Source organism: Manis pentadactyla, chromosome 8 (genome assembly GCF_030020395.1).
Source record: "Manis pentadactyla isolate mManPen7 chromosome 8, mManPen7.hap1, whole genome shotgun sequence".
Taxonomy (NCBI): Eukaryota; Metazoa; Chordata; class Mammalia; order Pholidota; family Manidae; genus Manis; species Manis pentadactyla.
Window position 1 is genome coordinate 112,943,056 of NC_080026.1, and position 20,994 is coordinate 112,964,049.

General features: G+C 50.4%; 2 protein-coding genes across 10 annotated transcripts in view; both read left to right on the forward strand.

Moving 5' to 3' along the window:
• The window catches only part of GBF1 (golgi brefeldin A resistant guanine nucleotide exchange factor 1), a 131,115-nt gene extending 123,697 nt beyond the window's left edge, over positions 1–7,418 (forward strand). For all 8 annotated transcript variants that reach the window (XM_057506254.1, XM_036898628.2, XM_057506257.1 and 5 more), the window contains 7 exons: positions 4,398–4,548; positions 4,654–4,784; positions 4,989–5,090; positions 5,369–5,482; positions 5,633–5,813; positions 5,957–6,085; positions 6,579–7,418. In XM_057506254.1, the coding sequence (XP_057362237.1) occupies positions 4,398–4,548; positions 4,654–4,784; positions 4,989–5,090; positions 5,369–5,482; positions 5,633–5,813; positions 5,957–6,085; positions 6,579–6,859 (1,089 nt within the window). In that variant the 3' untranslated portion in view covers positions 6,860–7,418. The remainder of the gene's footprint in view (positions 1–4,397; positions 4,549–4,653; positions 4,785–4,988; positions 5,091–5,368; positions 5,483–5,632; positions 5,814–5,956; positions 6,086–6,578) is intronic.
• Positions 7,419–13,210: 5,792 nt separating this feature from the next.
• Positions 13,211–20,992, forward strand: NFKB2 (nuclear factor kappa B subunit 2). Of its 2 annotated transcripts, XM_036898510.2 has the most exons (23): positions 13,211–13,359; positions 14,579–14,671; positions 14,953–15,034; positions 15,151–15,191; positions 15,453–15,551; positions 15,631–15,782; positions 16,037–16,143; positions 16,225–16,383; positions 16,683–16,787; positions 16,916–17,001; positions 17,080–17,218; positions 17,456–17,584; positions 17,713–17,922; positions 18,002–18,143; positions 18,542–18,656; positions 18,749–18,962; positions 19,110–19,279; positions 19,406–19,508; positions 19,636–19,787; positions 19,916–19,985; positions 20,217–20,389; positions 20,502–20,613; positions 20,716–20,992. In XM_036898510.2, the coding sequence occupies exons 2-23, from the start codon at positions 14,651–14,653 to the stop codon at positions 20,835–20,837; spliced, it is 2,703 nt and encodes a 900-aa protein (XP_036754405.2). In that variant the 5' UTR covers positions 13,211–13,359; positions 14,579–14,650; the 3' UTR covers positions 20,838–20,992. The 2 variants fall into 2 exon arrangements, with proteins under 2 accessions (XP_036754405.2, XP_036754404.2); XM_036898509.2 differs by lacking the exon at positions 13,211–13,359 and having other exon boundaries at positions 14,383–14,671.
• The last annotated feature ends 2 nt before the right edge of the window (positions 20,993–20,994 follow it).

Consider the following 20,994-nt stretch of genomic DNA (forward strand, 5'->3'; position numbering starts at 1 on the left):
AATTCTAGGTTCCAGCTATCACCCTACCAGGCTGTTACAATATCTTGACTATATTCCTTATGCTATACATTACATCCCGGTTACTAATTTATTTTACCATTGGAAGTCTGTCCTTTTTTTTTTTTTTTTTTTTTTTTTTGTGAGGGCATCTCTCATATTTATTGATCAAATGGTTGTTAACGACAATAAAATTCTGTATAAGGGAGTCAATGCTCAATGCACAAGCATTAATCCACCCCAAGCCTAATTTTTGTCAGTCTCCAATCTTCTGAGGCATAACAAACAAGTTTTTACATGTAGAACAAATTCTTACATAATGAATAAGTTACATAGTGAACAGTACAAGGGCAGTCATCACAGAAACTTTCGGTTTTTTGCTCATGCATTATGAACTCTAAACAGTCAGTTCAAATATGAATACTCATTTGGTTTTTATACTTGATTTATATGTGGATACCACATTTCTCTCTTTATTATTATTATTTTTAATAAAATGCTGAAGTGGTAGGTAGATACAAGATAAAGGTAGAAAACATAGTTTAGTGTTGTAAGAGAGCACATGTAGATGATCAGGTGTGTGCCTGTAGACTATGTGTTAATCCAAGCTAGACCAGGGCAATACAACATCCACGTATGCAGAAGATTTCTCTCAGAACGGGGGGGTGAGGTTCTAAGCCTCACCTCTGTTGATCCCCAATTTCTCACCTGATGGCCCCCCTGCGACTGTGCCTGTCTTAGGTTGTTCCTCCCTTGAGGAATCTTACCCGTCTCTGGCTAACCAGTCATCTTCCGGGGCCATACAGGGAAATGTGAAGTTGGTAAGTGAGAGAGAAGCCTTATTGTTTGAAAAAGTTAGCTTTTTACTTCTTTGCATATTTATGCCCTGTGGCTTCTATGCCCAGCATTTGTCTTGAGGTATCTTTACCACTTGGAAGAATTATGATACTCGGTAAATTTGATATGAGGCACGAATTCTATTTAAGGGTTGTAATTAGGAAGGAAGAAGAAAAGCTATAGAAGTAGCAGGCGGAAGAAAACATGGGAAGATTGATTATTTCTTTGATATATCTTCTTGTAGAGTAACTTCAGCATGTATAGGTTTTAAGCTACTACTTAAATTGCACACACACATTAACATAATAGGAGTATAGTTACATAACCAAAGCATATCTGTAATTACCAGCCATCTCCAGTGAAACCAAGAAAACCAGTTAGGCACCTTAGGCATTTGTGAAAACTTATCTATGATATGGTGGATATTGTCCAACTGAACTTGAACAGTCTGAGAGAAATCAGACAAATTAAAACAACCCATTCCTGGGGACTGTTTACATGCCATATGTTCTTTTAACAGTAAATAGTTTGTAGTTGTAAGACTTTGGAGCGCTACAATTTGCACTTCTCCAAATTCTTGGTTGAGTTCCAACAGTATAGATCCAGTCCAATTTTGTTGTTTTACTGTATGCACAGGCCAGCTTAGATGTCTCCTTCCTCATTCCCATGGCAAGTCCAGGAACTGGTGGGATGAGTGCATCTACAGCTGTAGCAGTGCGTGGATCTTTGTTGGGGTTTTTTGATGATCATCTTCTGGCATGAGTCTTCCAGAGAGTGCAGATGTCGGAAGTTCTTTTTCATATCGTATCTTAGTTCATTTTCGGGGTAGCCCAATTAGGCTTTGATCCTCTGTATAAACACAAACAGACCCTTTGTCTACACTTTTATATGCCCTTTATACCCTTGTGTAGAACTCGTTGGAGGTTACCACACAGGAACTGCCTTTTTTTTTTTTTTTTTTTTTTGCTATCACTAATCTACACTTACATGATGAATATTATGTTTACTAGGCTCTCCCCTATACCAGGTCTCCCCTATAAACCCCTTTACAGTTACTGTCCATCAGCATAGCAAAATGTTGTAGAATCACTACTTGCCTTCTCTGTGTTGTACAGCCCTCCCTTTTCTCCTACCCCCCCCATGCATGTTAATCTTAATACCCCCCTACTTCTCCCCCCCTTATCCCTCCCTACCCACCCATCCTCCCCAGTCCCTTTCCCTTTGGTACCTGTTAGTCCATTCTTGAGTTCTGTGATTCTGCTGCTGTTTTGTTCCTTCAGTTTTTCCTTTGTTCTTATATTCCACAGATAAGTGAAATCATTTGGTATTTGTCTTTCTCCGCTTGGCTTGTTTCACTGAGCATAATACCCTCCAGCTCCATCCATGTTGCTGCAAATGATTGGATTTGCCCTTTTCTTATGGCTGAGTAGTATTCCATTGTGTATATGTACCACATCTTCTTTATCCATTCATCTATTGATGGACATTTAGGTTGCTTCCAATTCTTGGCTATTGTAAATAGTGCTGCAATAAACATAGGGGTGCATCTGTCTTTCTCAAACTTGATTGCTGCGTTCTTAGGGTAAATTCCTAGGAGTGGAATTCCTGGGTCAAATGGTAAGTCTGTTTTGAGCATTTTGATGTACCTCCATACTGCTTTCCACAATGGTTGAACTAACTTACATTCCCACCAGCAGTGTAGGAGGGTTCCCCTTTCTCCACAGCCTCGCCAACATTTGTTGTTGTTTGTCTTTTGGATGGCAGCCATCCTTACTGGTGTGAGGTGATACCTCATTGTAGTTTTAATTTGCATTTCTCTGATAATTAGCGATGTGGAGCATCTTTTCATGTGTCTGTTGGCCATCTGTATTTCTTTTTTGGAGAACTGTCTGTTCATTTCCTCTGCCCATTTTTTAATTGGGTTATTTGTTTTTTGTTTGTTGAGGCGTGAGAGCTCCTTATATATTCTGGACGTCAAGCCTTTATCGGATGTGTCATTTTCAAATATATTCTCCCATACTGTAGGGATCCTTCTTGTTCTATTGATGGTGTCTTTTGCTGTACAGAAGCTTTTCAGCTTAATATAGTCCCACTTACTCATTTTTGCTGTTGTTTTCCTTGCCCGGGGAGATATGTTCAAGAAGAGGTCACTCATGTTTATGTCTAAGAGGTTTTTGCCTATGTTTTCTTCCAAGAGTTTAATGGTTTCATGGCTTACATTCAGGTCTTTGATCCATTTTGAGTTTACTTTTGTATATGGGGTTAGACAATGGTCCAGTTTCATTCTCCTACATGTAGCTGTCCAGTTTTGCCAGCACCACCTGTTGAAGAGACTGTCATTTCGCCATTGCATGTCCATGGCTCCTTTATCAAATATTAATTGACCATATATGTCTGGGTTAATGTCTGGATTCTCTAGTCTGTTCCATTGGTCTGTGGCTCTGCTCTTGTGCCAGTACCAAATTGTCTTGATTACTATGGCTTTATAGTAGAGCTTGAAGTTGGGGAGTGAGATCCCCCCTACTTTATTCTTCTTTCTCAGGATTGCTTTGGCTATTCGGGGTCTTTGGTGTTTCCATATGAATTTTTGAATTATTTGTTCCAGTTCATTGAAGAATGTTGCTGGTAGTTTCATAGGGATTGCATCAAATCTGTATATTGCTTTGGGCAGGATGGCCATTTTGACGATATTAATTCTTCCTAGCCATGAGCATGGGATGCGTTTCCATCTGTTAGTGTCCCCTTTAATTTCTCTTAAGAGTGACTTGTAGTTTTCAGAGTATAAGTCTTTAACTTCTTTGGTTAGGTTTATTCCTAGGTATTTTATTTTTTTTGATGCAATTGTGAATGGAGTTGTTTTCCTGATTTCTCTTTCTGTTGGTTCATTGTTAGTATATAGGAAAGCCACAGATTTCTGTGTGTTGATTTTGTATCCTGCAACTTTGCTGTATTCCGATATCAGTTCTAGTAGTTTTGGGGTGGAGTCTTTAGGGTTTTTTATGTACAGTATCATGTCATCTGCAAATAGTGACAGTTTAACTTCTTCTTTACCAATCTGGATTCCTTGTATTTCTTTATTTTGTCTGATTGCCGTGGGCATATTAAATTTATGAGCAGACTTTATATAACTAAATAAGTGGAGCAGTAATTGTTTTAAATAGAATAATCTTTTAAAAATTATTAAGTCTGGCCAGACATTATTGCCCATCAAAGCCTCTGAGCCTGAGGTTTGCTGTCTTTTTTTTAAATGAAATTAACAAGGTGAGCTTGTATCTGTCATCAGAAGGTGTGAAAGAGAATTGAAAAGAAAGTACCTTTCTTAACATGTAATTAAATACTTAATCCACACACATCCCTCTGCTAGGAGTAATACTCATCTTTGGGAAACACAAGCCAGGCTTGGGGCAACCAGCTCATAATGTCAAGGAGAAGGGGGTGGTGAGGGGTGGAATATGGTGTGATTGGAACTAGGGGTTTCCTTGAGAACTCAGTCAGGGTCAGTGAGGGGGAGGGGGTTCACCAGACCTAACCTCACTCATGTCCTGCCTGTCCTGTGATCCCAGTTGCTAGACCTGATGCACACCCTGCACACGCGGGCGGCCTCTATCTACAGCTCATGGGCGGAGGAGCAGCGCCACCTGGACACAGGTGGCCAGAAGATCGACGCGGATTCACGCACTCTCTGGGCCCACTGCTGGTGTCCCTTACTGCAGGGTAAACCTCTGGGGAGCAGGCAGTGAAAGGGCAGAGGTGGAGTTGGGCTTGGGAAGTGCCGAGATCAGGATGCGTGAAGGTTGCTGAACCTGGTCTCACTCTCAGGCATCGCCTGGCTGTGCTGTGATGCCCGCCGCCAGGTGCGGATGCAAGCACTGACCTATCTGCAGCGAGCGCTCCTGGTACACGATCTGCAAAAGCTAGATGCCCTGGAATGGGAGTCCTGTTTTAACAAGGTATGCCTTACCTCTGGGTTTAGGGTGAAGTTCAAATCCTTGAGACAGGGAAAGCCAGGCAGCCTAATAAACCCCTAGCATCAGTCCTCAGCCTGCATCATACCTTCCCTTCTGCTCTGTACCCATCCACCCCAGCCCCTGGGTTCCCTGGGGCAAGGCTGCCAGCTGACCCTGCTAGGAAGACATTGGCTCTTTATCCAACAGGTGCTGTTTCCTCTACTGACCAAGCTCTTGGAGAACATCAGCCCTGCAGATGTGGGTGGGATGGAGGAGACCCGGATGAGGGCTTCCACATTACTCTCTAAGGTACTGCTCACCTCCCTACATCCACCCACTTTCCCCACACCTGCCTCTTCTTGAGGGAAACCATGCCTTCTGGTAGGACCTAGAGATGCAATGTAGGTGCTTAGGACCCCCAGCTATGGTGATTCAGCAGGACACAGGGACCTGGGAGGATTCTGGACCTCAGAGGAATCTCTGATCTAAGATTCTGATGCAAGATAAGGCAAGGCTTGCCTCTCAGCCTTGGAGAGGGGGCAGAAGGCTCCTGCCCTTCCTCGTCTGAAAGGGCTGCTGGGCCACAGGTCTTCCTGCAGCACCTGTCCCCACTGCTGTCACTCTCTACCTTTGCGGCCCTCTGGCTGACCATCCTGGACTTCATGGACAAGTACATGCATGCAGGCTCCAGTGACTTACTGGTATGTTCTACCTCAGCCCCGACTCCCACTGCCTGCTTCCTCTCCTACCTTCTGGGAAGACTTGCTGCTTCCCCATTGGTGGCTACCTCCTTCTTATCATATTCCCCCATTCCCTCTTTCCTGTGCTCATGGCCCCACTGCCACTTGCAGTCAGAGGCCATCCCTGAGTCCCTGAAGAATATGCTGCTGGTGATGGACACAGCAGAGATTTTCCACAGTGCAGATGCCCGAGGAGGCAGCCCCTCAGCCCTCTGGGAGATCACCTGGGAGCGCATTGACTGTTTTCTGCCCCACCTCCGAGATGAGCTCTTCAAGCAGACTGTCATCCAGGGTAGGCAGCTCGGCCCAATTTCATCAAAGAGTCTGCATCAAAGAGTCTGGAGTGAATAGTTCTCTGTGTCCTAGGTGGGTAGGAAGACTGGTGCTTGAAAGAAAGCACTAAGAGCTGCCATCTGGATTCTCTACCCTCCCCAGACCTCACACCCATGGAGCCCCATGCCCCAAAACCCCTGGCCTCAGCCCACCTGACTCCTGCTGCTGATGACACCAGGACACCTGGCCATCCACCTCCCCCAGAGATGCCCTCTGAGCTGGGGCCCTGCGGTGAGTCTCTCTGGGTAGCCTTCTGGCTGTTGAGTAGGAAGTAGGAGGCCTACGTAGAGGCCCAGGGTAGCTTGGGATTGCTGCTGAGCATGGGCTGTGAGCCAGGGGAAGGAGGAAACCAGAGAATCCTGTTTGCCTGCTTTTCCCAGGGGAAATGGCAGGACCAAATAAGCTATGATGAGCTAGCTGCTTGAGATTTTCAAGTTTGGAAGGAGAAGGCTAGATCAAGGACTTAGAATGAATATGCAGAGGTTGCACTTCAGGGAGTCTAGTAAAGACCAGACCAAAATTTACCTGACTTAGAGGGACAGCAAAAGAGATAGAGGGTAGATATAAGGTAGCTGGACACTGGGATGAGTTTGGGGAGAGATTCCTAATTATTTAGCCTGGGAGGGGTCATTTTGCTCACAGGAATGGGAAGGAGCAGAAGGTTTGGTAAAACAGCTGGCAAATGTGTGGCAGTCTGACCATAGTCACCTTCCTCTCCCTGTAGACTTTGACAAGCCTGAGGGCCCCCGACCTGCCAACAGCAGCTCCCCTGGATCACCGATGGCGTCCAGCCCCAGCAGGCTGAGCCCTACCCCAGATGGGCCTCCTTCCCTGACTCAGCCCCCACTGATCCTGCAGCCCTTAGCCTCACCCCTCCAGGTGGGCGTGCCACCCATGACTCTGCCTATAATCCTCAACCCTGCTCTCATCGAGGCCACCTCACCAGTGCCCCTTCTAGCCACATCCCGCCCCACAGACCCCATCCCCACCTCCGAGGTCAATTAAGGCAGGCCCCTCAGAGATCAGGACCAGTACTTCCTACCAGGCTGTCCCCAGTCTCCCCTCCAAGGTGCCCCAGGGGTCACAAACTCCTCAGGCCCAGCCTGAGCTGCTGTCACTGCTACTTGGATGGAGACCTGAAAAAGAGAACTTCTGTAGCCCCTCCTAGGACACATCAGGCTGGGAGACCCTCTTCCTCCTCTGCTCTCCATTCCTGGGGTCCAACCTGAGAGCACACTCATGTGTCATGTGCAGCCTGGCAGCTCTGGGGGTGCCTCACTGGCCGACAGTGCAGTGCTTCTCCTCGTACCCCTCCTGCTGCGGTCAGGCACCAGGAGCCGAGCCGGCCACTCTGCACTTTTGCCCTCTCACAGTTCCACTCCCATCAGTCCAGGGCCGCCTACTTCAGTTCCTCCTTTTATTAATTAGTCTGTTTGGAGGGTTGGTTGGCACCACCGAGGGTGGGCAGGTAGGGCTAGATAGGGGCTCTACTCACAGGAGTGTGTACATATGGAAAAACAGGAACAGTGGACTTTTTATGATGTAATAAATGTCTTAGTACCAACATCATTGTCTTTTCCTCTGGTTTCCTTCTTGAGCTTGTGAACAGCCTGTTACTGGGATGTCGCAGCTTGGCCTTGCTTGAGCAGAGGAAGTGAGGTGGAGCCTACCAATAGTCTGGCCCATGTGGCCTCTGGCCACCAGCCAGCCAGACACCAGGACTGGGGTCAGGATTCCTTCACCACTGCTGCCACCCTGCCACCACTGCCACCACCACAGCAGTGTGCCCTTGTCACCAGGGATTTGCCAGGGTTTGGGGCAGTTGTCCTCTAACTGCTCCAAGGGAGGTACCTGAGACAGACAGCCTAGACTGAGTCAAAGGTAAGGTGGACCAGAGCTGAGCTGTAGTTACTCAGAAGTCTTCCCTCAGATGTGCCTCATAGTGCAGGAGCACAAATTGCCCATGGGGCTCAGAAGAGGCTAGGGGGGGTGGGGGCATCTTGCCAACAGCTGTAATCATGTTTCCAGGCACAGAGCAACTCCTTTTGGCCCCAGACTGAGCAGGGACAGTTTTTTCCCACCCCCTGGTCCCCATCCATGCCAGTCACTGCAGCATGATTGAATAACAACCTCTGCCCTTCCCCTTTCCCTTACGTTGTGACAGGGTAAGGCAAGTGGGAGTGTGCATGGCACAGGCAGTGTGGCCCCTGCAGGGCTGAGTTACTATGGGTAGGATGCAGAATGCTATGCATTAAGCTTTCCCAGGTGAAGCAGCCACACCCTATTGGCTTCCCCTCCAAAAGCTTGCTTCCCCCACTGGCGCAAGGGGAGGGCAGTTAGCCTACCTCATGGAGAGTTAGGGGCACTCACCCTCTTCATTTGAGCCCAGCTGGCTATATGATCACCCAGTACCTTGAGCTTCCCTTTGCTCAGCACAACCACATGGACCTTGCTGGGAGTCTGGACCTCTGTTTCCCACTGGTCCAGAAAAGGGTGCCTTGGAAATGGGAACAGCTTGATGTAGAAAAATACTGATATGAGACCTGCAGCTACTACTCTAGTTTCTCCCTCCCTTCCCTCTCTCCGAGATAGTCAAGAACAAGTCTGGTTTCCACACTAACCAGAGCCTTGCCTGCCCCTGCCCCAGCCCCTAGGGAAATTCCTAATCTGCATTTTCCTGTATGAGCTCAGAAAAGCCTGGATCCAGTCAGGTAGACACCAGGGTCCTTGGCTTCAGCTATTATGTCTTGAGTTCTCCCATATGAGCCCCACAGGCTCTGCCTTTAGAAACTTCTGTGTTTTGAAAGATGCTGCAAAGAAGTCTGAAGGCCCTCCGATGAACAAAGGAATATGACAAGTCTGTGTCTCTCAGTCTGCAAATATTAGGAAATAAGCTGGAGTAATTGCAAACTGACCCTCTCCCTTCAGGGTTGCAAAGGGAAACATTTGTGGGAAGTCTCATTCTGTTACAGAAAGATCACCTGGCACATCCATGACTTGTGTTACTGACAGTGCTGCCTCTGAGAAGGCAAAGGAAGCTACAAAAGAAACTACTACTCAGGACTTAATGCTGACCAAGAAGGAAGAATGGCTTGGTGATGTGAAAGTGACAAAAAAACCTAGTAACAAGGAAAGTAACAATGTGATCTGGAGGGAAGGAAATGCTGGTCTTAATGTGTTATACCTCTAAGATAGCAGATTTCAAAAAAGTCCCTAGAGAGGAAAGCTAGACACGGAAGACCCTAACATGGAGAAGTGACATTGGTGGAGCGCATATGTGTGTCAGAGTTAAGTGCACTGCTCACACACCCTTATAGAGTTATTCACTTCCCCTACAGATGAAGCAACAGATTCAAAGAGGTCAAGTCCCTGGGAAGTTAGGGAGCTGGGACTCAAACCCAGGTCTGTCTCCCTCTAAACCTCATGTTGTTTTCTATGACACTTCCTCAATTCAAAAGTGGTGGTTGTGGTGCGGAAACCCTCTAAAGCTACATGTTTTCTGCGGTTCCTCATGAGAAATAAAAGGTTGAGCAGCTGAAGAAACAGACCAGTACCTATTGATTTCTAAGAGTTCACTAGAAAACTGGAAAGAGATGCACACAATCAAGAATAGATACGAATTTTCTAAGCATGTGAGAATAATAATTCAAGGGTAGGTTATAGGATTAGTTACAATGGGCCCCCCCTCTGCCCTACCCTCCAAAAAGCTAAGAACAAGAAAAAATGTGGTTACTGGAGCTGTGAACTGCTTACCCTTGTTCAGGGCTTGCTGCTTGGGATACAGTGGCCATGAGAAGGCAAGAACCTTGGGCTTACATTCAGTTGAGAAGCAGGAACTTTAGTTCAAGTACAATAAACAGTTCATCACCTGCTCCTTGAAATATTCTTCACTAGGCTTCTGAGACAACAGTTTTCTTGGTTCTCCTCTACTTCACTGGCTATGCCTTTACAATTTCCTGTGTTGGCACATCCTCATCTCCACAGCCTCTGAACATCAGAATGCCCTACAGTGCAAACCTTGTCCTCAAATGTTTTCTCTACACAATCACTGGGTGAAGTTATCCACTGTCAAGACTTTATATAGCACCCATTACACTGACTTGACATCCAGCTAGCCCTCATCATCTCCACTTGCATGCCTCATAGGCTCTCAAATAAAACAAACCTAAAAGGAGAAATTCATTACCCTCTTCTCTGCTCCTCCCTGGTCAACCCCATGTCAATAAAGGACAAGGACACACTATTCCAGGTTCTATGTCAAACCTTCCCCCTCTTTTCTCACATCCATTTCATTCCTTAACAAATCTTGTTGCCTTTATCTTTCAAATCCATTTAGAATGTGACTACTTATCATCATCCTCACCCACTACCACCCAAGTCTAAACTACCATCTATTGGACTATTATTGTTCTCCCTCCATCCTCGTCCAGTATTCTGTCACTTCTCTCCATATGGCAGGCAAATGGGTCTTTGAAACAATGTCATATCGTTTTCATTCCACTGCTCCAGAACCCTCCAAAGGCTTTACATCTCATTCAGAATAAAATCCAAAGTTCTTTATACCACCTACCTAATCTTGCTGTTCCTCAAATATGCCAAACATTTGTATCAAATCTTTACACTGCTAGTCCCTCCACCTGGCGTTTTTCCCTAGATAACCACATAATTCACTCCCTCGCTTTTTATTATTAAAGTATCATTGATATACAATTTTATGAAGGTTTCACGTGAGCAGCATTGTGGTTTCAACGTTTCACCCGTATTATCAAGTCCCTCCCCAACCCCATCCCATTGCAGTCACTGTCCATCAGCGTAATGAGATGCTGTAGAGTCATTACTTTTCTCCATGCTGTACTGCCTGCCTCCCCTGTGACCTATGTATATTGTGACTGTGAATTATAGTGCCTCTTAATCCCTCTCTCCCTCCCCAACCCCTCCACTTCAGTGACCACTAGTCCCTTCTGTGACTATGCAGCTGTATTCCCGGAGCAGGGACTCTGTGAGTCTGCTGCTATTTTGTTCCTTCAGTTTGCTTTCCTTTTATACTCCACAAATGAGTGAAGTCATTTGGTACTTGTCGTTCTCCACCTGGCTTATTTCACTAAGCATAATACCCTCTAGCTCCATCCATGTTGTTGCAAATGGTAGGATTTCTTTTTATGGCTGAATAATATTCCATTGCATATATGTACCATGTCTTCTTTATCCATTCATCTATTGATGGGCACTTAGGTTGTTTCCATATCTTGGCATTGTAAATGCTGCAGCGATAAACATAAACTCCCTAATTTTTTTCAAGTCACTGTTCAAATATTACCTCATCAGAGAAGACTTCCTTGACAGCTGCATAGAAAACCCTTGTTATTCTCCATCCCTTATCTACTTTCTTTTTCTCCGTAGCACTTAATCACCAACTGACATATATCCACTTGATTTTTATCTGCAAACAAGGACATTGTTTTCTAGAGTAAGCCCTCACTATTGGTGAGTGAATGGAGTGAATTCATGGTGCCTCTGCCTTGGGCCAGGCATAGTGCTCCAGCTGGGCATAGAAACAGAGATAATCATTAGGTTGGAAATTAGTGAAACAAACAATGAAGAGGTTTCTTAATCCTAGATATATGAAGCTAGAGCAACCGTCAATAAACTACTTTGAATCAGTTAAAATCTCCAGGCCAGCACTGGGACTTATGGGTCTGATTGAGGGGTACAGTTGAGAGTTTCAGTATAATAGAAGTTTCATTGTACTATTCTCTCCACTCTTCATGTTTGAAATTTTCTATAATAAAAGTTTTTTTAACTCTTCAGATAAATTATAGCTCAGCATTTTATAACTAAAATAGCTTAACCCTTTGGGGTGCTTTTAGAGACATGTGGAAACTGGAAGAATTCATGCCGATTTCAGCTAGTGGTTTATGAGCACTCTGAAAGGACATTCGTGATTAGTGGTAACCAGCATTAATTTGGAGTATACCAAACTAACCTCATTTCATTTTAATTTAAAAGTTAAGGATCTGATTTACCAGAGGAATGTAGATAATATATCCCTAGATTTCAGCAAATTGTTGGTATTTTATGATATTCACTTGAGATGCCCAGTGGGGTGAAAAGACCGACCTGCTTTGTTTTATACAAATTTAGGGATAAGAGGTTCATCCTAGAGTTAATAGACTGGGTTTAAATGTTCACTCTGTCCTTTTCTGTGTATCTGGTTGTTACTTCACCTCTCTGAGCCATAATTTCTTCATCAGTAAGGGTAATATTTACCTCCTAGGTTTGTTGGGAGAAAGAATAATTTATACTCAAGTATGTTAATAATACCTGGTGCATTCCATCTATGGGCAAAATGAAGAAGCCAGGGAAGTAACAAGAAATAGCCCAAATCAAAGGCCGTAAGAGTCCCCCTTTAAGCAGAGATAGTGCAGGCCCCTAATTCCATTAGTTCAGGTGCAAGTTGCAGGAAAGATCTGAAAAAGCCTGTGTCCTACCGTTAGCTTAAAGGAGAATGCTCTGTGAATACAGCTGCATAGAAAGAGTTTCTTCTAAAAAGAAACTCTACCAGCCAGAGATGTCTAGCTTTGCTCAGTACTTTGTGAAATCCTATACTGACCTCGCTGCAGCTAGAATTGTTCAAGCAGACTTTGGGTCCATATGCGATTGCGATTTCCTACAACCAAAGGAGTTCAAATATAAATATTTTAGATGCCTTTTCAACTCTCATGTTCCAAGTCTCCGTGGTGGATGAGCAAGGCCTGAGTCTCCCAGATAAACACTTCATGTCCCTCCCCCCGCGCAGAGCTCCTGAGCTCAGTTTTTAAAGTCTGGCTGCTGTGAGCCTACCATTAACAAGAGTACGTTTTAGATCCAGGTTGTCTCCTGCAGGGAAGACAGAGCTACAGAAGAGGATTACGCAGCCTCCCTGCGGCTCCAGAGACGCCGCCAGATGGCGCCCTGGGACCCTCTGCAAGATCAACTTCCTTCCTCTTCCCCTAACTTCCCGGCAGCGGGGCCCCGCTCCGCTCGAGGGACCGAAGGGCTGGGGCCTACCAGCTTCCCCCTGGGGTTCCCCGGCTTCAGAGGTGACCAAGCCTTAGGAGCGGCATAACCCAAGTAATGACGAGTGCTGTTAGCCGTCTGAGTAAGGAGACTGGAGCCAGGGCCTTCTGCCGAGGGAAGGTGCTAGGCTAGCGGATACTGCCTGGAGCTGGTCCCCTTGCGAGAGCTCGCCCCTTGGTTGACCACCCTCCCTACTCTGGGCTCCTTACTCTGAGGGAATAGTTCCCCTCTAAGGGGCGCGCCTGATTGGCTGCGCCAGTCCGGGAGTTAAACTTTCAGCCAATGAAAAAGGGCATGGGGCGTGACGCACGGAAACGTCACGGGAATTGCCCCCTCCCGGGGGCCGAAAAGGGGCTTTCCCGGCTGGAGCCTGGTGGCTAAAGAGGTGTCGCGACCCGTTCAACGTGGGTCAGGCCGGGAGAGAAGCCGGAACCGGAGCCGCCGCCGCGGTGAGTGGGCAGGTTCAGATCCCCGGGCGGCCGGGACATGGAGAAGGGCGGAAGGAGGGCCCTTAACTGACCGAGCCCCAGGGCTGGAGAGCGGCTTATGCACACAGACGCAAAGCAAGCACACGAACAAGATACATGGATATCCTTGACTCAAATGTACAACTACACGTATGGCGGTGTGTGCACAGCAACCGTCCGTGCACTCAGACTCGCACACGCATGCACAAACATGCTCTTCCGTGCACGGATGCCTGGCCCCATACCCTTCACGCACAAACTCAGATATGTTCACCTTTGCCTTTATACATCCAGACATGTCCACACTGATAAGTTTAAGGACGCTCACCTGTACAGACATGAACACTTGCACACGCATGTTGGTGCCATGCACACAAGCACACGGGCCAAAAAACACTTGTATACCTGTGATGGAGGCAATGACTGGGGCCAGGGAACGTGGCCACCCAGAGCCGGTGCGGCGTGGGAATCAACAGCTGTTAGGATGTCTCGGGAAGAGGTAACAGAGGAGCCAATCCCGAGGAGGGGACACCCCTCCTCCCTCAGCCCCACAGCCCCAGAGTCCCGTTTCTGGGCAGAACCCCGGGGCCCCCCACTGGGAAGAGCCCCCGCCTACAGGCCTTCGGAGAGGAGGCCTTCCTACAGCAGGAATGTCCCCCCAAAAGCCCCCAGGGTGAATCAGCCGTGGCCTCCCCGGGGTAGAAAATCCCAAGGTTGCTCCAGGTCGGGGGAGGGGGAAAGGGTGAGTGCATACTAGGCCCTGAACTAGGAGCCTCTCCGGGCTGTGAAAGACCCTCCCGTCCCCGGAGCCTACCCTGGAGGGAACAGGGGGGTCCAACCCCCACGGGGGCTTCCCTAGTTCTGGTTGCATCTGCCGGCAGAGAGGCTGGCTGCACCCAAAGGCCAGCAAAGACCTCCCGCCCCTCCCGCCGCGGGGGCGTGGCAAATGATGTCATTTCCAGGCCCTCCCCCTCCGGCCCCGCCTCCCCCTGGTATTTTCGGGACTTTCCTAAGCTGTTCTAACTTTCCTGCCCCTTCCCCGGCCCAGCCTTGCCCAGCTCCGGATCTCGCCCGCCACACCCGAACGGGTGGCTGGAGGAGATCGGACCCTCCCCCAGATCTAGGCCGCCTGCCCCCCCACTCCGGTACTGATCTGTCTCTCCCTCTCTCCCCTCCTCCCCACCACTCCCCGCCACCTAAGGCGGGCTTCTGAAACTCTGGGAAACAGAACCGGGCCGGAGCCACCAGAAAGAGCCGGGCCTAGCCCAGAGACATGGACAGTTGCTACGACCCAGTGAGTCACGCTGCCTGGCCTCAAAGCCGGCAGGCTGTCCCCTTATGTATGTCTGCTTGTCTGCCTGTCTGTCCCGAGTCCCCACTGCTCACCTACACCTGTAATGCCCTCAGATTATCTCAGCCTGCCTGTCAGTCAGTCTGTCTGCAAACTACTTCCAATAGAAGCTCTCTTATGGGTCTTGGGAGGAGGGAGTAGTTACTAGGAGCTTACAGAACTGGGAATTGGAGGGCTCTGGGGGTGGCTCAGAATCAGCTGCCAACAGTCTGTCTCCACACTAGGGTCTGGATGGCATCATTGAATATGATGATTTCAAATTAAACCCATCCATTGTGGAACCCAAAGAGCCAGCCTCAGAGACAGGTTAGTGAGTCCCCTAACCTCTCCCTGTCTTAGAGGGATGGGGAGGGAGGAGCATGTGCCCTCTGCTTTGTGAATGAGCTCAGAGATCCTGCTCAGCAAGGTCCCTCTGTCCCCAGCTGATGGCCCCTACCTGGTGATTGTGGAACAGCCTAAGCAGGTAAGTGAATGGAAGGGATGGTATAGGATGGCTCAGCTTTGGGGGCAAGTCGGGTAATTGTAGCTGGGTAGCCATGGAGAGGGTAACTGACCACAGAGGCCAGTTTGAGTTGGGATGTTTCACTGCTGCTCATCACAGTGGTGTGGCTGTAGTTCAGGACAGTCACTGCAGTCATGGTCATTGCTAGCCAGGGTATGGCTGGCCGGGGAGCTGTGGGGGTTCTGTCCTGGTCACAATGTCACTCTGCCCTGGGACCTTCAGCGAGGATTCCGATTTCGGTATGGCTGTGAAGGCCCCTCCCACGGAGGACTGCCAGGTGCCTCCAGTGAGAAGGGCCGGAAGACTTATCCCACTGTCAAGGTAAGCCAAGATGGTGCTGGGGGATGGGCTAGTGGACAGTATGTCAAAGGGCATTACTGACAGCCCTGACGCCTCCCAGATCTGTAACTACGAGGGACCAGCCAAGATCGAGGTGGACCTGGTAACGCACAGTGACCCGCCGCGTGCTCACGCCCACAGCCTAGTGGGCAAGCAATGCTCGGAGCTGGGGGTCTGTGCCGTGTCTGTGGGGCCCAAGGACATGACTGCCCAGTAGGTGCCCCCTACCCCTGGCCCCCATTGGCATGCCTCCTAATTTCCTGCCAGTCCTAGGCCCCGGCCCACTTCTATGAGTTTAGCATTGGACCAAGGGGAGACTTACCTTGGCCCCAGAACTCAAGGCCCCAAGGAAAAACCAGAAAAGTTTCCTAGAGGAAGTAGAGCTGAGCTGAGCCCTGGCAGTGGGGAGGATGCCTCAGGAGGAAAGAACTGCCTGCAAGGCCCTTGACTGCTCCTCCCCCACTCAGATTTAACAACCTGGGTGTCCTGCATGTGACCAAGAAGAACATGATGGAGATTATGATACAAAAACTTCAGAGGCAGCGACTCCGCTCCAGGCCCCAGGGCCTCACAGGTATGTAGGGGAGGGAGGGAGTCATGGAAGGAGTAAAGACAGAAGAGGAGTTCAAGGGTCACATGTGTGCCCACTGCCCAGAGGCTGAGCGCCGGGAGCTGGAGCAGGAGGCCAAGGAGCTGAAGAAGGTGATGGATCTGAGCATTGTGCGGCTGCGCTTTTCTGCCTTCCTTCTTGCCAGTGATGGATCCTTCTCCCTGCCCCTGAAGCCAGTTATCTCCCAGCCCATCCATGACAGCAGTTGAGTATCCTGACCACCTGGGGTGCCAGACCTGGGACCCACAGGGAGTCTGGGGAGCAACCTCAAGCTGTAGAGTCAGATAGGCCTTGGTTTGAACTTTACCCCACCATATATAAGCTGAGTGCTCTTGAGCAAGTCATTTCCCCTTTCTGAGCATGGCTTCTGTCTTGGATAAATAAATATCTAGTGGTTCCCATACCTCTTGGGGTTGTTCAGATAATGATACAAAGCACCTGGCTCCATAAATGGGGCCATGGCTATTGTGTCATATCAAGTAATTGATATCCCACCCCCATAGAGTCTCCTGGGGCCTCAAACCTGAAGATTTCTCGAATGGACAAGACAGCTGGATCTGTACGGGGTGGAGACGAGGTTTATCTTCTTTGTGACAAGGTGCAAAAAGGTGAGGCTGGAGCCCAGTCTGGGAATGAGACACATTAGGTGTCAAGACTGGGGACCAGGGCAGCTCCAGGACAAATAGCCCTGGAGATTCCAATAGGAACTGTGGCCAAGCTTCAATTTTCCCTGTAGATGACATTGAGGTTCGGTTCTATGAGGATGATGAGAACGGATGGCAGGCCTTTGGGGACTTCTCTCCCACAGATGTTCATAAACAGGTACCCTAGGGCCAGGGTCAGGTGGAGGGGCTAAACTTGGCCAAGGCCTCAATGATTCTTATGTCCTTCTTCCCCCAGTATGCCATTGTGTTCCGCACACCACCTTATCACAAGATGAAGATTGAGCGTCCTGTAACCGTGTTCCTGCAGCTGAAACGCAAGCGTGGGGGGGATGTCTCTGACTCCAAACAGTTCACCTATTACCCTCTGGTGGAAGGTGGAGCTGGGCTGAATATCCCAGGGGGGCTGAAGGGTGGGAGCTGGGCTGGAGAGTCCCAAAAGGCCAGGGAACCCATGAGTTAAATCAGGAGTGGTGAAGGTCCCAGGAAGAGATGGTCCTAGGAGCCAGCCTGAGGGCTTTGGAGGGAAGGAATATTCCCAAACTTGGAATAGAGCTCTTGAGGGGTGGCCCAGGAATTGGGGTTTTAACATCTCATTTCCCTCTTGCCCCCAGACAAGGAAGAGGTTCAGCGGAAGCGGAGGAAAGCCTTGCCCACCTTCTCCCAGCCCTTTGGGGGTGGCTCCCACATGGGTGGAGGCTCTGGGGGCTCGGCTGGGGGTTATGGAGGAGCTGGAGGAGGAGGTGAGGGGGTACCAGTTGTGGGAAATGGGATAGAAGAGGGAGGGGTAAAGGGGAGAGAAGTTGTGGGGTAAGAAGTCTTGGGGAGCCCTGGCTGGTGCCCTTCCCCACATCTCTGCCAATATCCACAGGTGGCAGCCTTGGCTTCTTCCCCTCCTCCTTGGCTTACAGCCCCTACCAGTCCGGCGCAGCCCCAATGGGCTGCTACCCAGGAGGCGGGGGCGGGGCGCAGATGGCGGCCATGGCGCCTAACGTGGACGCGAGGGAGCAGGCCGCGGAGCCGAGCGGCCCCCTCTTGGCACCCCAGCGCGAATCCCTGTCTCCGGAGCTGCTGCAGCGAGGTACGGCCTCCGGGATCCGAACCGTCGGGACGCTGGGGGTGGGGACCTAGCCTCCGCTCACGCTCCCTGTCGCCTCCAGCCCGGGAGTACAACGCGCGCCTCTTTAGCTTGGCGCAGCGCAGCGCCCGAGCCTTGCTCGACTACGGCGTCACGGCGGACGCGCGCGCGCTGCTAGCGGGACAGCGCCACCTGCTGACGGCTCAGGACGAGAATGGAGACACGTAGGTGGGCGGGAAGGCGGGCGCGAGACTGGGGCTCCCAGGGCAGGGGTCGGGGACTCAGAATCCAATGGAAGGTCTGGGCTATGGGGCGGGAAAGGTACCTGCAAAGAACCAGGGGTCAGATAGATCCGGTTTCGAGTCCAGCCTCGCTATGTGCTAATTCTGTTCAAGGGGGTACCAAATCTCTCCAGACTTCAGTTTTGTTGACTGCTAAAGGGGCACGATAATAGTATTTATCAAAGCGCTGGGAAGGATTAGGTTCAGGTGCCGCGATTCCCTTGGGGATGTGTGGGCCTGGCCCCAGCCAGGAAGATTATGGAGGCAGCAGGGTTTGGAAGGTAGAGGATGCTCTCAGTGGTTAGATTTGCTAGGCCAGAGTCCCACTCCCCAACCCCTAGGCCGCTGCACCTGGCCATCATCCACGGGCAGACTAGTGTCATTGAGCAGATTGCCCACGTTATCTACTATGCCCAGCACCTTGGTGTTGTCAACCTCACCAACCATCTACACCAGGTAAGGGACACCTACTGATAAGGTGGTAGGGGTTGGAAAGCAGGTGGGTCTAGGCCAGGTCCAGGCCTGGCTCACTCTGTCTGACTCCCCAGACGCCCCTGCATCTGGCAGTGATCACTGGGCAGACAAGCGTGGTGAGCTTCCTGCTGCAGGTAGGCGCAGACCCAGCACTGCTGGATCGGCACGGAGACTCAGCAATTCACCTGGCACTCCGGGCAGGTGCTGGTGCCCCCGACCTGCTGCGTACCCTACTGCAGAGTGGGATTCCCACCATGCCCCAACTGTTGCACATGCCAGACTTTGAGGGTGAGTTCATCACATCATCATCTGAACTAGGGGGAAAGGGTGGGGTCCAGAGAGGTACCTGGTTAAGTGCCTACAGTTTTGAGGTCAGCTGGTCAGGAGGCCATGTTGGGCTGATACTCATACAAGCTGAGTATCCTGTGTCCCTAGGGTTATACCCAGTACACCTGGCAGTCTGTGCCCGAAGCCCCGAGTGCCTGGATCTGCTAATGGAAAATGGGGCTGAAGTGGAGGCTGCAGAACGGCAGGGGGGCCGTACAGCCCTGCATCTAGCCACAGAGATGGAGGAGCTGGGGTTGGTCACCCATCTGGTCACCAAGGTGGGACTGGGGATTGTGGAAGGGGTGGGGCTCAGGGTTGCAGAGGGAGCAAAGATGGTGAAGCTTCAGGGGAAGGGGCAGCCAATAGGTTGGTGCTGTGATTAACCACTCCATTGCACACCACAGCTTCATGCCAATGTGAATGCCCGCACCTTCGCGGGTAACACACCCCTACACCTGGCAGCTGGACTGGGATCTCCAACCCTCACCCGCCTCCTTCTAAAGGCTGGTCAGTCTCACCCTCCGGGGCATATGAGGGCTGTGGAGGGGAAAGGGGGTGCCTCTCAGTCCTCCAATTTCGTAGTCTTTAATGTGGACTCTAATCATACCTTCCCATGACTACCTCCCTCCCCCAGGTGCTGACATCCACGCAGAGAACGAGGAGCCCCTGTGCCCACTGCCTTCACCCCCCACCTCTGGTAGCGACTCAGATTCTGAGGGGCCTGAGAGAGACACCCGAAGCAGCTTCCAGGGCCACACACCTCTTGACCTCACTCGCAGCACCAAGGTGAGGCCAGCCTGGTACTAGAAGTATCAGGGAATGGGGTGTCTGGGCTTATGGATGGGGCCAAATATCTGGCACTGGGACTTAAGGACTAGGATGGGAGGTTGTCAAGGCTGAGGCTATCTCCCCAGGTGAAGACCTTGCTGCTAAATGCTGCTCAGAACACCATGGCGCCCCCTCTGACCCCGCCCAGCCCTGCAGGTGAGATCTTTTCACCCATTGCCCAATCCCTGACCCCTGCTCAGAGGTCTCTTCTCCTTCAGGGCCTCTGGAAGAGATCTCCCTTTCTGCATCCCCATCCCCCATCCATTCCCCCAATGGCCCTGTCTGCTTGGCTGTCTTATGACCATGGGACACGGGTGGTATGCAGATATCCCTGCCTACACCCATCTCTAGGGATAACCAACATGTCTATGTGTGTGTCCCCCTCAGGGCCAGAACTGCCACTCGAGGATACAGTCCTGCAGAACCTGGAGCATCTGCTGGACAGGCCAGAAGCTCAGGGCAGCTGGGCAGAGCTGGCAGAACGCCTGGGGCTGCGCAGTCTGGTGGACACGTATCGTAAGACAGCCTCGCCCAGTGGCAGCCTCCTGCGCAGCTACAAAGTCAGTCAGTCCCCATCCCCTGGCTTCCTTTCCCCAGGCTCACATCCCAGGTACTTCCTTGGCCCTACACACTAACCATAACTCAGGCCTCACGCCTCTTTTTTCTCCTCAGCTGGCTGGTGGGGACTTGGCAGGCCTTTTGGATGCCCTTTCTGACATGGGCCTGGAGGAGGGTGTGAGGCTGCTGAGGGGTCCTGAGGCCCGAGACAAGCTGCCTAGCACAGGTACAGGGGTCCAACCTGGAAGGTAGATCTGGGTCTGGAGGGTGGGAGGCCTAAGGCCTTGACTCTTGCCTTTCCCCTTCTCTATGTCCACACCCCGAGCAGAGGTGAAGGAGGACAGTGCATATGGGAGCCAGTCAGTGGAACAGGAGGCAGAGAAGCTGGGCCCACCCCCTGAGCCACCAGGAGGGCTCTGCCATGGGCACCCCCAGCCTCAGGTGCACTGAATTGCCGCCCACCCACCAGCCCCCTTCCTGGACCCCTCTGTACAGCATCCCCACCTATCCCAGTTCTTATTTAACACCCCATGCCCACCCCTCAACTGGGGCAAATAAAGGATTCTCATGGGAAAGGGAGGGCACCAGGCCCCCTCTGCAACTTACA